The sequence below is a fragment of the Salvia hispanica genome, chromosome 5, assembly GCF_023119035.1.
Source record: "Salvia hispanica cultivar TCC Black 2014 chromosome 5, UniMelb_Shisp_WGS_1.0, whole genome shotgun sequence".
NCBI lineage: Eukaryota > Viridiplantae > Streptophyta > Magnoliopsida > Lamiales > Lamiaceae > Salvia > Salvia hispanica.
In genome coordinates, this window is record NC_062969.1 from 35596357 (window position 1) to 35610865 (window position 14509).

Below are 14509 nucleotides of genomic sequence, written 5' to 3' on the forward strand. Positions count from 1 at the left end.
TACTTATACCAACATTTTATCTCTTCAATTAAACACTTTAACCAATAATTCCTAAAATCTCGTGCCGACCAAGAAATGTGTTATCTTAGCCGGGATAGAGGGATTATTAGTTTTATAATAAAATATGAGTGGAAAAAGGTTAGTGAAATGTAGGGTCTATTACCATTAATGAAATATTCTAACCGGGACTCCTAAAGTGGGTGGGATACCCAAAAATGGTAAATCGGGACTACTAAAGTGGGACGGAGGGAGTAGTAAAAATGAAATGAGATATTTATTAGGATCGTCCAAATAAAGAAATATGTGGCATTTAATGAGAACCGGAGGGAGTAATGATGCGTATTTTAGAGTATCTTATCCAGTTTACACAATATATCAAGTTTAATTAATTAACTCTATAATACTACAATGCTGCAAGAATACAACGTCGTAAGTAGTATTTCATGTGTCGAACCACAGGGAGGTGAAAGATTGTTTAAACTTAAAAAAAACATAAAAACATAACAAAAGTTTGATTTTTGGTTTTAAAAGATGTTGACAAAATTGAAACAAACATAAAAACAGAAGGATTTCACAAACGGAAAGACATGTCACTCCAAGTTGCTCATTAGACTTGAATCATTCTACACCTACATCAAAAACACATATTTTGGGATTAATTAATCAACCTAGCTAATCGCTTGCATTGAACATGTTTGCGACCTATAGTTCACAGTCAGTTAACACTTGTTTAATAGAACTAATTTTCAAAGATATTAAATTCTGCTGAAGCGCGAGAATAAAAGATCATCTACTATATAAACTTACTTAACCCGTTGTCAAATTATCCTCTGAACAATTCAAATTCAACAACACATCAATTGATTAGTCCATCCAAGTCTATATTAAAAAGACGATAAACAAGGATTAAATATATATAACGATAGATGCATCTAAAGTGATAGAATTTATTATTAAACTCATCAACGATGTCAAAGCATGAATTCAAAGGTGTAGATACATTCGAACAAGCCTAAATCACAACTAGGAGCAACATTGATAGTTTAGCCTAAACACATGGTAAAAATCACAATTAAAATTATAGGAAGCATGCTCTCATTGAGTGCAATTGAAATTTGGAGATGATTCGTCGGAATGTTGGCCGGCATTTCTTCCTTCTCTTCTTCCTCCTCTCTTTCTCTCCTTTCCCCTCTCTCTTTTCGTCCTAGAATGTCCAAATATCCCCCCAACACTGCTCTAGAAACCAATTTGAAAACTAAAATTTGGCAATTTCCGAGAAAAACGCCCGACCCAGGCGAAATGGTGCCAACCCGGGCGTTTTGGTTGGTCAAAAAACTCTCGGGTCGGCACTGCTCCGCGTAGCCTTCATCAAATGGTCATAACTTCTTCATCTGAGTTTCGATTGAGGCGTACAAGGTACCCACGTGAAGATATTTCAAAGACGAAGATAACGGTGACAAGATAAAAGAATTTGGACATTGTCTTGATAGGAAATGAACAGTTTGAATCAGACCCCAGATCCTGTTTGGCTCATTGTATGCCTTCATCACTCCAAACGTACATCTTCAACTAATATATAATAATTAAACTTTAATGATTAATTGCTAGATTATTTTAATATAAAAAATAAGAGAAATCTTGAAGTTAGAATTAACATTATTTGATTTTGATCAATTAACATACAAATAAAGATAAAGTCTATTTTGTTGATGATTTCTGTTACAAATTCATGGGTTCCATCTTAAACCAATTGATGATAGAAGGAGGGCCCATGAGACTTATATACTAGTTTCAGTTTTCTACTGACACCGATGTGGGATAGTTATATGTTATATTTTTAGTTTTTAATTGCCAACACCCTCCCTCAAACCCTTCAAGGTGAACCTTGTTGGGGTTGGACTTTTTTCTGATCGATTGGATCACTTGGCCCAATTTTTTTCAGTCGGTTGGACCACTTGGCCCAAATTTTAAGTCTAGATATATTGCTGGGTCAGTCATTTTTTCGGTTTCGGCCCAGATATACTGCTGGGTCAGTTAAATTTGACCCACAGTCGGCGACCCGCTCTGATACCATGTTACAAATCCATGGGTTCCATCCTAAAACCAATTGGTGATAGAAGGAGGGCCCATGAGACTTATATACTAGTTTCAGTTTTCTATTGACATCGATGTGGGATAGTTATATGTTATACTTTTAGTTTTTAATTGCCAACAATTTCTTCTATGTAATATCAAGATATAAATATATATCGAAGTTCTTGAACCATTTTCAGATGCAAGACTATGGTATTATGCATGAAGAAACTTTTATTACCTTGATATGTTAGATTATCCAAGAATTAATTTCATCTAGTTTTCAAGTTTCTAAGTTTACACACTGTTTAAGTGAACAAACTAAAATAAGATGAACCATAAAACTTGGTAATAAGTAATAACCATCAATATAGATAAGTGAAGGTTAAAAAATATTATCATATAGTGTGCCAGCATAATTGAGTTTGACAAAGAAAAATAGTTGGCTTATGGGGCATTTTCAGTGTGAAAAAAAAAAGTGCAAAAGAATAAAAATGTGCAAACATCTAAGTCCAAAGACTGCAAATAATATTTTTAAAGTCAAGAGATCACATATGTATGAACGGCAAAGTCCATGAATATTTTTGTAGTTTCACTCTTAATAATAATAAAAAAATATTCAATTTTATGTACGATGTCTATACAATCTTAACGAGACGATAGATGATAACTTTTTTGACGAATTGTTATGTCTTGAAACCGTGAAGAATAGTTTTCATTTTAATTGTTTTGAAAATCTATCTTGCACTATATACAACTTAGATTCATTCATCCAATTGTTTTCCAATTTTTACTGCATGTATTCACGAATCATCTTTATCAATATTGTACTCTAGCCATACCCTGTCAAACTATTTAAATTAAAAACTCCTTTTGTTGGCATCATACAATGTTTTTCAAAAAGACAGTGATTATTACTTGATTTACAATTTGAAATTGAATACAACTACTATTTGGAGCACTTAGAAAGTTGAATCACTTATTAAATTTTTTTTCAAAAAAAACCTATAGGTATCTATAATTATGAACAACATTTCTTAGATAATATCAATCAATTTACTATCTTATTTATATTTTATATATTTTTATTCTTTGTTTCCTCATCTAATTCATTCCATTATTTAGTTTATTCTATCTTAATTTAACTTAAAATATTTAAGCTTTTCATAGGTCTTCAATTGATAAAAAAAATGACGCAAAAACTTGGTGCACTATTTATTAGTGCTAAAAATACCAGCAAATTTACAGGGTAGATCTAGTATAGCTAAAGGTCAAAATCAGGACATCGAACACAGGAAATAAGATCGCAACTGGATATCATATACTAAGCGTCATATACTATCTAGAGACACGGAGTTTTGGGGTTTTGGATTTATAAACTAGGCAAAAATAAAATAAAAAATAAAAGAAAGCAAAAAAACAGGCTAAAGAATGTAGAGTTTTAGATCCAACTACTACGACCTAGTGATGATTAATCTCACATAACCTTTACCTTTATGTGTCTCTAGGATTATTAGGAAAGTCGCGATTCTAAGATAAGCCCTCTCTCGAGTGCACCTTTTTTTCCGATAAAATAAAGGCTCAAACCGCACTTAGAATGGGTGAGCAAGTCAAAGACAAACAAGTCTAAAACAAAAAACCAAAAAAGGCTATAGGGCCAAAACACCTAGACTAACAAGAACAGACAAAAGGATCCAACAAAAGCTTACACATAAAACAAAGAGAGGTCACCTTAGCAACGACCATCACCTTCTTGCCTAACTTTTTCCTGTCCATCGTCTAACTTTGGGCAGCTCCTCGCTCATTTGACTTGGTAGAAATGGAAATCCCGGACACCAAGCTTTAGTCCATGATCCCAATCTCCATAAGATAAGCTTCTTCTCAACATCCCAATTTGGCTCCGCCTTTTCAATATCACCTTGTTCCTCAGCCACCATATGGACCAAGAGACAACATAAAAAAGCGAGGTCCAAATCTTTTTATCAAAATTGCGAAAGGGTGTGTTCAACCAAGAGAGAAAGCATAAAACATGATCCATAGGCAAGCATAAGGAGATGTTCCAATAGCTATAGCAGATTAGGCTCTAACTATCAAAGTTTCCTTCCAATAGATTAGATTCTAACTCCTTAAGTTCCTAAGACTCAAGCCCTCACAAAGGGTCCCCTCTCTCGAGTGCAGATAAACCTATGTGTTGTACTCGTTCCTTTTACCACGTAAAACTAGCTATCTCTCGATTAATCTAGTTAAACGGACATAGTATTAAAGTTGGTCAGACAAAAGAACAATAAAAGCACAAGAACAAGCAAAACAATCACAAGAGCTAGGAAAAGGTTCAATTCAATAAATCAAAACATGTTCATAAAAGTGTTCACAAAAAAATCTACAAATGATGTTTAACTACTTATAGACAAGTAGTAAAAACAAAAATAAAAGTACTAGACATGAAAGAAATTGATAAAACCCAAGGTTAAATCTTCAATCTTCAGTCTTCTCTTGCCTGGATCTGCAGAGCTCCGCTCCAATGGAAGATGGATGAATTATGTGTAGGAGATGGAATGGAGGAATGTGTATAGGGGGAATGATTGAAGGCTCTGAAATGAAGATTATGAATTAGGTTAGAGGTATTTATAGGATGAAAAAAAGGTTTATTTTTTATAATTTTCGTGGCCTACAAGAAATAGGAGAGATTTGGCTTCATGCTTCCCAATATAATACTCCCTCCGTCCCCGATTAGGAGTCACAGTTTGACCGAGCACGGGTTTTAAGAAATGTAAAGAAAAGTTGGTTGAAAAAGTTAGTGGAATGTGGGACCCACCTTTTTATATTGGTTTTATAATAAAATGTGTGTGAAGTGAGTTAGTGGAATGTGAGACCTACTTACCATTTATGGTAAAAATGAAGCGTGACTCTTAATTGGGGACGGACCGAAATGGAATAATGTGACTCTTAATGGGGGACGGAGGGAGTAATTTCTTTTCTTCCGTGAATTTCCGCCTAAATTCCCGCCAGCTTTGACTGCACTGCGCAACGTTCGTAGAATAGTCATAACTTTCTCCACAGAACTCCGATTGAGACGTGCAAGATATCTAAGCGAAGCTCTTTCGAAGACGAAGAGAATGATATGTAGTAAGCACTGATTGGACTTAAAACACGCTGGCAGAATGGGCTCAAACAGAGACTGCTGCACCTTGGCCTTTTTGCATCTTTTTTCTATCTTTTTCTATCATTTATCAACAAACACATCAAAAATACCAAATGTATAATATATGCAATTTAAGAACATAATTTGCACGATTGACATTTAAAACGAGTCAAATCTAGCCCTTAAAAATATGCAAATTCCGTATTTGTCACTAAATCATGTTTAGAAAAAAAAATGAGAAAATCGCATTTTTAGTCCATCGACATTGCAAGTAATATCATCTACAGTATATATTTTTTAAAAGCATCAGCTCACATCCTTGGATATTGATATAATAATATCATTAAAAGGGACTTTTGCATTTTTGGACCAAAATACCCTCCGGATTTATAAGTAAGTACTCCCTTCGTCGCACAAAAGATGTCACATTTTCCTTTTAGTTTGTCCCACCAAAGATATCACATTTCTATTTTTGGAAAAAGTTCTCTCTCACATGAATATAAAAATAGTATTTTCTGTCTCCATTTAACACACAAAATAAAACCTCATAAAATCTCGTGTCATCCCACAAGTGTGACATTTTTTGTGTGACGGAGGGAGTATATATGTCTTTTTCATGTGAAAGAAAAACAGTCCCTTTAATTTTTTTATTTCCTTCAAATATGAATTGTGACGAATAACTAAATTGCTGTATATGAGTCTTGAGTTGTGGGCTAATTTTTTATAAATGAACGTGTCCATATTTTTATGGAATGAACAGAAATAAAAAGTGTAAGTATTTTTATGAGACAAAAGGCGAGAGGAGTATCAATGTCCACATAGATATAGTATAATATTCTTGAAGAATAAAAACTACAAATGATATCTGATTCGATGTAAAAACAAAAAATGTTGTCCTCTTTAATGAAGATTCGTGTACCGAATTCAACCCCATGGGGTACGTCATTGGAATTTGACATTTTATTTATTTGAAACGATAGAGCTGCACCGTCTTGGAAATTTGATATTGTACTAGTATTTTGTTACATTTATGAATCACTCCAACGCTACTATAAATATATAGGAGTAGCTTACAATATGTAATAGCAGACATCCCCCTTCACTAACCATGAATCCCTTATCGAATTATTGGTTGGCCACCGACGGCAACGGCCCCATCTCCATTTCGGTTATGGCATCAATAGCAATAGCCGTTATAACGATTGCGACGTTCCTTATCATAAAAAGGTCAACCAATCGGGATCTGCCACCTGGCCCCGGCGGCCTGCCCCTGATCGGCAACCTCCTCTCCCTCGACCCGGACCTCCACTCCTACTTCGCCGCCCTCGCCCGCTCCCACGGCCCCATCTACAAGCTCCACCTCGGGCAGAAGCTCGGCGTCGTCGTCACCTCGCCGGACCTCGCCAAACAGGTCCTTAAAATCCAGGACACCACCTTCGCCAACCGCGACGTCCCGGTCGCCGGAAAGGAGGCCTCCTACGGCGGCTCCGACATCGTCTGGACCCCCTACGGCCCCGAGTGGCGGATGCTGCGCAAGGTCTGCGTCCGCGAGATGCTCAGCGGCGCAACGCTCGACTCCGTCTACGCGCTGCGCCGCCGCGAGCTCCGCCACACGATCGCCCACCTCCACCGGAAGGCTGAGGCTGCGGCGGCGGTGGATGTTGGGGAGCAGATGTTTCTGACGGTGATGAATGTGATTACTAGTATGCTGTGGGGCGGCACGGTCGAGGGGGAGGAGCGGGAGGGGCTTGGGGCGGAGTTCAAGCAGGTTGTCGGGCAGATGACGGAGCTCCTCGGAGCTCCGAATTTCTCGGATTTTTTTCCGGTGCTGGAGAGGCTGGATTTGCAGGGGATTCAGAAGAGGATGAGAGGTTTGGCGAAGAGATTTGATGGGATTTTTGAGACTATGATTGATCGGAGGTTGAAGATGGGTGGCGGCGGTGGAAGTAAGGATTTTTTGCAGATTTTGCTGCAGATGAAGGATGCTAGTGGAGATGGGGATTCCACTCCCTTTACCATTCGTCATGTTAAAGCTCTCCTCATGGTAACTCCTTAGTGATCATATGCAAACTGCATCTTTCTTGTAAATTTTAAACTATGATCTACATTGTTAATTTCAAGATTTAAAAATGCCAACGCAACGTCAATCAGTTGAAAATGTTGAAGCTATTTGCCATATGATGATATCAAATCTTGAAATCTAACAATCCATATTATAGTTTGAAGTTTGCAAAATATATAGGATTTGCAATTGATTACCACATAATATCTCATATTGACAAAATAATGATCCTGACTCCTTGTTTGTAAGAGTTGTCATTCTTACTTATGCACATATTAGTGTCTGATTTGGGATGGTGGTCTTGTCTTTTGACTTGTATTCTCTCAGTTCCAAGGAAGCTGATACATTTTTTGTGGCATGAGATTTATGCAATGTTATTTAGTGTAAAAGTGTTTCTAATTTTAATAATGAGTCATTTTGATTGAGACAGACCAAACAGGAATGCGAGTATAGTTAAACTGGAATATGGTTTGCGTATTGCAGGATATGGTAGTGGGAGGGACGGACACAACATCGAACTCGGTGGAGTTTGCATTGGCTGAGATGATGAACAAGCCACATATCCTGAAGAAAGTGCAGCAAGAGATTGATAGTGTAATTGGAAAGGACAAGATTGTTGAAGAATCCGACATCAACAAACTGCCCTACTTATATCTAGTGATGAAGGAGACTCTGCGCCTGCACCCGGTTCTGCCTCTGCTCGTCCCTCACTGCCCCAGCGCGACAAGTGTGGTGGCCGGCTACACCATCCCTAAGGGCGCCCGCATATTTGTGAACGTGTGGGCGATCCACAGGGATCCTTCTGTATGGGAAGACCCTCTTGAGTTTCGCCCCGAGAGGTTTTCTGATGGGAAATGGGACTACAGTGGCAATGACTTCAAGTACTTCCCCTTTGGATCGGGGCGAAGAATATGCGCTGGCGTAGCCATGGCTGAGAGGATGTTCATGTATTCACTTGCTTCGTTGCTTCATTCTTTCGATTGGAGTGTGCCTGATGGCCACAAGTTGGACTTGGAAGAGAAGTTTGGGATTGTTTTGAAGAAGAAACACCCTCTTATTGCTATCCCCACTCCAAGATTGTCTGATCCTAGCTTGTATGATTGATGATAGATTATAAGGGGATTTGGGGCCATGTTTCTGTCTTGTTGTTTTGCATAGCAAAATTTGTTGTCATTTGCAAAAGCATGTAATGCCACATTCCCTTCTTGAAAATTAATGATGCATCAATCAAGATTACTTGTTTATGCCATGTTCTGTTTTGGCCTATTAGGGCCTGAAAAAAATACTTTATTCGTTCCCTCGTAGTTGAGGCAGAGCTTTCGCCACAGAATTAAAAAAATGGATGTTTAGTGCGTTAAGTACTAGATAAATAAAAAAGTAATAGAGAAAAAAAGTAGAGAGTAGAATAGAAAGTGAATAAAATAGAGAGAATAATATAAGAGAAAATAAAATAAGAGTTAGAAAAAGTGAGAAATCAGAAATGAGATAGGCATAGGCTCTCCTGATGGGCTCTCATTGCAGAGAAATAAGCTTTGAAGTGGCTGCTGATGTGACAGGAATATGCATTATTGACTTTTTAGTTCGTCTCACTCTTATATGCATTTTTTTTTATTTTGAAAACTTTTTTCTCTCACAAGAATATGCATTTTTTTAATTTTGGAAACTCGACTAACTCTCTTAATTTGTCAATTTTGCATTAAAACTCGTGTCGAACTCAAAATGCATATTCTTTTGAGATTGAGGAAATATATGGAATAACTCAACTATAAGGAAACTTTTTAAAATAAAAAAATAACTCAACTATGATGGAAACGAAGGAATACAGTGGAAAAATAGTAAAAGTTTGTAATTGTAGCAGCACAGGATCTCCTACTATCCTACACAATACACATGGTTATTTGATTTTGGACAAAATCTCCTAGAGATATACACCTTTGCTTTGTTAAGAGCAAGAATCTTATCATAAACAATATATTAATCAACGAATGATGAAATGCAATTCACATGGTATCGATGAAGACAAAAACCATACTTAGTTCTTACTCAAAAGAAAGATTCGCATCTTATTATTGTTTATTTCAGTCGAGATCATAAACAGCATATATATTCATACATTATTGCCAAAAAAGTCAAAACAAATTAAATACTAGAACTCCAAGGCGGCCGAACTTCAACTTATATATATTGAGTAGCATGTACTCCATATTTCCCACTTTAGGAGTTTCAATTTCCATCCCAAATAAAATATTTCATAAATAGTATTAGCTTCATATTTCATTAACACCATTTCACTCGCATTTTATTATAAAGCTATATAAAAAATATGACACATATTTCATTATCTTTTTGTATCAATTTTCTTTTATATTTCTTAAAATTTATGTTAAATTCAATTGAGATTCTTAAAAGTGGGACAAAGAGAGTACTCATATTGTTTTGGTGTGGATCAAAAATCGGTCCAATTGGGCGGTAATAGGTAATTGTCCTAGTCCAATTGAGAGTACTCGTATTCGTTTTATAATATAATGTGAATGTAATAAGTTGGTGGAATGTTGCCTATTTATCATTTATGTCACAAGTGAAATATGACTCTTATTGTTGGACGAACCAAAATAGCAAAACATGACTCTTATTGTGGGACAAAGAGATTATCTTATTGGCTCTATGCTACACATATTGTATAACAGAATTATATAAACTACTCCATTATTAAGATTATATAATACAATATATATTATAACTAAAGATAAATTATTAAACAATGAATAATGCTTAGTTAAATATTTGAACTTAGATATAATTCTCGATAGTCATCAGGACTAATTGGATTAATTAAGGGTAAATGGAATTCAATCTTATTGACTATAGAATAAACAAAATAAAATTAATTGAATTAATGAAAAATAAAAAAAACAAGAACTAATGATTATAAAAAGGGAAAAAAGAAGAATTTTTTTTTTAAAAAAACATCAAATTTAAAAAAACTGCTAAGTATTATTTTTTTTAATAAAGAACACCAGTGTAGGTGGGAGGTTTAGGCAGACCCCTAACTCATAAATAAAATCCAAATATATCGTTTCAAAACATGACCCAAGCCCAAAAAAGAAAAATAAAAAATAAGAACAAATGATTATAAAAAGGAAAAAAAAAGAACAAAAAAATTAAAAAATTAAAAACCGCCAAGTAACGTCTCCCTCCAATGCATCGTAAGAGCATTCCCAACAGTTTCCCTAAAACCTCCCTTATTTCTCCCTAACTCCTGCCACATCAGCGCCACATCAGCACCATAATTTATCCCCAGTTTTTAGCCAACTTTTAGTCAATCTGCTCCAATGGTTTCTCCCTTATTTATCCCTAACTCAACATTTCATTTTTACATCATCACTAATTTAATTGTTTTATTTTTGTATATAATAAAGCTAGCTAATTTAATTTATAAGACAAAACAAATAATAGTAATAAAGTTCGTTGTATTAAACACGGGTAAACATTACAACGACGAAAATTAATAAAAAAAAATAGTACAGGAATGGAAAAAAAATTCAAAGTAAAAACAAAAAATGAAGAGAGAAAAGGGATGAGAATGGGGAGAGAATGAAGAGAAAAAATAAAAAAATATTTTTATCGCCGAATTATCGCCCACAGTGGTCGGCGATAATTCGGCGATAATCCGGCGATTTTTCGCCGGTTGGCGATAAAACGGGAGGAAAAATCGCCGAATTATCGCCGACCTCTCCCATTGGTCGGCGATAGACGGCGAAAAATCGCCGACTTTTAGCCGGCACCATTGGGAGTGCTCTGAGAACTAGAGCGGACGCATAAATTATTGTAGTATAAAGGGCTATATATTCTAAAATTTGTACGAGATAATATTTTTCTATATTTTGTTATTTTTATAGGGGTTTTAGTATTTCATTTTACACAAAATACCAACAAAATCATAATTGTATGCCCATGATGAGAATGAGTCACCCACTGTGAGTGCTCTAAAATATGTCGCCCTTAGGTACAAAATAATTGTTATTCGGTCCGTTCCACAATAAGAACCACATTTCAATTTACCATAAATGGTAAGTTCCACATTACACCAACTCACTTCACCCACATATATTATAACGTATAAACCAATATATATAAAAAAATGAATTTCATATTCCACTAATTTTTTAAACTCACTATTCTGGACATTTCGTAAAACCCGTAGTCACACGAAATGTGACTCGTATTGAAATATCGGCCAACAATATTTCTTAAATTAAAATATGATACCGTTGACTAGCATTAAATGCGTCGCATTGATTTTGCAGATTCTCAATTTAGAATAGCGTGTACGACTTGCAGTAATCAATTTCATAATTGGAAATGGAACAAATGGAGAGGATAAAACAATTAATAGTATCACAAATTGTTAGTTAAAAGCGTTTGTAACATTAATTTAAACATCATTTTTATCAAACTAGTATTAACACAAGAGCTATACACAATACATAAGCATTTCAAATAATAAATATAAAATATAATAAATATATAGAAAATAAAAATTGAAAAAAATATAGAGATTTAAAAAAATAGAAATGTACTTATCTTGTCTCACTCAAAATGAAGAATTTACTTGATGAAACATTTATGCAATTTTATTTTATATTCTAAGTGGAGTGAAGACAATAAAATTAATGACAAAAATAAAATGTGTGACTAATGATCAAAGAGTAGAAATTAATTAGAATAAAATATATTACAAATAAAGAAAATATAAGTGAGTAAAGATGTTTATTGAAAGTGTTATGCAAGTCATTAATCCAAATAAAAGGTAAATTAATATACAAATTTAATATCTTAATTTATAAAAATTTAATTTGAAAAAAATATATAGAATATTAAACATATCCACATTAAATATATGAATAATTTAAATCATAAAAATTTAAAACTTCTTTGAGAAGTCAAGTTTAATCACATTTTAGTTGACTATTTATTTCTTTCTTTTAATTTCAGACCATAGCATAACTTGATATACATTGCCAAAGACTAAATGAATTTTTTATATTGGAACGAATAAATTTCTTACTTCCCGCCACATATATGTATAAAAAGTAAATTACTATTATCACTTAAAATAACGATCATATTTTATGCATCTTGTTTGTTTTGAAAATGTGACAATTTACACTACTCTATATATTAAGAAGTTATACAAACTTTATAAGTTAGATTTAATTTTAAATACATATAATTTCATCCTATTTCTTAGTTTAATCTATAAACTTAGTAGTATTGTTTAATTAGAGGCGAATTAAAATAAAAGAATTAAAAACCTTAATTGAGTAAAATATAGGATGAAAATTGTATGCATTGCATATATGTGTTGTCGTTTAGCTTGTGAATTAATTTAGAGAAAAAATATTGCAATAAATGATTAAATCTCAATTTTAACCTAAATAAATGGAAGACAAACTAAACTTTCTAGCACAATTCCAATTTAACTCAAATATAAGGCTAATTACTATATAAATTTAATAACTTAATTATAAAAAAATAATGGTAGTGCATTATTTAAATGTGTTTTAAAACTTTTTCAAGAAGTTAGCATTTTATTGGGCTATTATTTGTTCAATTATTTTTACCTTAAAAAATTATTTTTGGATAGAATTAGATAATCATCTTTCCATTTTTCCTTCAAAAAGGACATTAAGATCTTTTTAGCAAACTTGCACTTTAGATTAGAATAGATTATGTTAAATTGGATTTTTTTTTCCCATGTGTCAATTTCAAGATAATATGTAATTAAAAAAAAAGCATGAACAAAGAAATGTGACGGATTATAAAAGTATGGTCTAAGCTTTCTCGTTGAAACAACAAACAATATGGATCTCCATCTGGAAACATCAAAGTTTGTTGACCATAGTCTTTTGTAAAAAGAGTTGCTCTATCTGGAGTACTTATGATGAAATTTCGTTACATTATTAGTTTATTACGCATTTCTATTTGATCTTGAGATGGATAATGATTTGACTTTGAATGCTATAATAGTAAAAATAGAATTATGTTTTGAATATGAATTACTCTCTACATTTCACAATAAGGATTTTTTTATTTTGTTATTTTAGGATGTTATATCATACTGTCTATATTTCCATTGATTCATTTTTACTCACATTTAATACTTCCTTCGTCCCATCTCATGTGATGGATTTCTTTCCGACATGAAAATTAAGAAAATTATATGTATTGAGTTAAGTGGAAAGAGTAAAGTATAAAAGAGAAAAAAGTAAAAGAGATAAAAAGAGAATAAAGTAAGAAAGAGATAATAAAGTAAGAGAGAGAATAAAGTAAGATATGGTTAAAGTTTTGTTTTTAGCTAAAAAAGAAAATCAATCACTTGAGGTGGAACAACCCAAAATAGAAAGTTGATCACTTGAGGTGGGACGGAGGGAGTATAAAATTAATACTCCATTCGGCTCATAAAAACAAGCAAATTGAATGACATAAATTTTAATACGCAATGGTAAAGTAATACTCCCTCCGTTCCCGATTAAGAGTCACATTTTGACCGGGCACGGGTTTTAAGAGATGTAAAAAAAAGTTGGTTGAAAAAGTTAGTGGAATATGAGACCCATTATTTTATATTATAATAAAATGTGGATGAATTGAGTTAGTGGAATGTGAGATCTACTTACTATTTATGGTAAAAATGAAGTGTGACTCTTAATTGGGGATGAACTGAAATGGAAAAATGTGACTCTTGATCGGTGACGGAGTGAGTAGAAAACAAAAAAAAAAATACTTAAATAATGTACTCCCTCCGTCCCAAGGAAGATGACCCCTTCCTTGGGCGGCACGAGATTTTATGCAGTTAATTTTTGTGTGTTAAGAGGAGAGAGTAAAGTAAGAGAGAGGGAATAAAATAGAGATAAATGTGTTTCCATTTTAAGTAATGGGTCATCTTTGTTGGGACAAACTAAAAAAAAAAGTGGGTCATCTTCAATGGGACGGAGGGAGTATTGGTTAGTGGAGCCATAAATGGTTATGTAAAAAAAGGAGAAAAAGTTTCTATAAAACGAACGGAAAAAAGAAATTCAGTCTATTTCTATGTGACAGAGAAAATATTACTACAAGAAAATATATAAATTAAAATTTATACTCCACTAACTTTTCAATTTACTTTCTTTTATACTCCATTTCTTAAAACCATTTCGAGTCAAACAAGAACTCCTACGGAGTACTATATCTTT

General features: G+C 33.7%; 1 protein-coding gene across 1 annotated transcript; it reads left to right on the plus strand.

Annotated features, from left to right (window-relative positions):
- Positions 1-6262: 6262 nt before the first annotated feature.
- Positions 6263-8526, plus strand: LOC125188984 (geraniol 8-hydroxylase-like). Its single transcript, XM_048086122.1, has 2 exons — positions 6263-7259; positions 7761-8526. Exons 1-2 carry the CDS (start codon positions 6324-6326, stop codon positions 8379-8381), a joined length of 1557 nt encoding a protein of 518 aa, XP_047942079.1. The 5' UTR covers positions 6263-6323; the 3' UTR covers positions 8382-8526.
- Positions 8527-14509: the final 5983 nt, after the last annotated feature.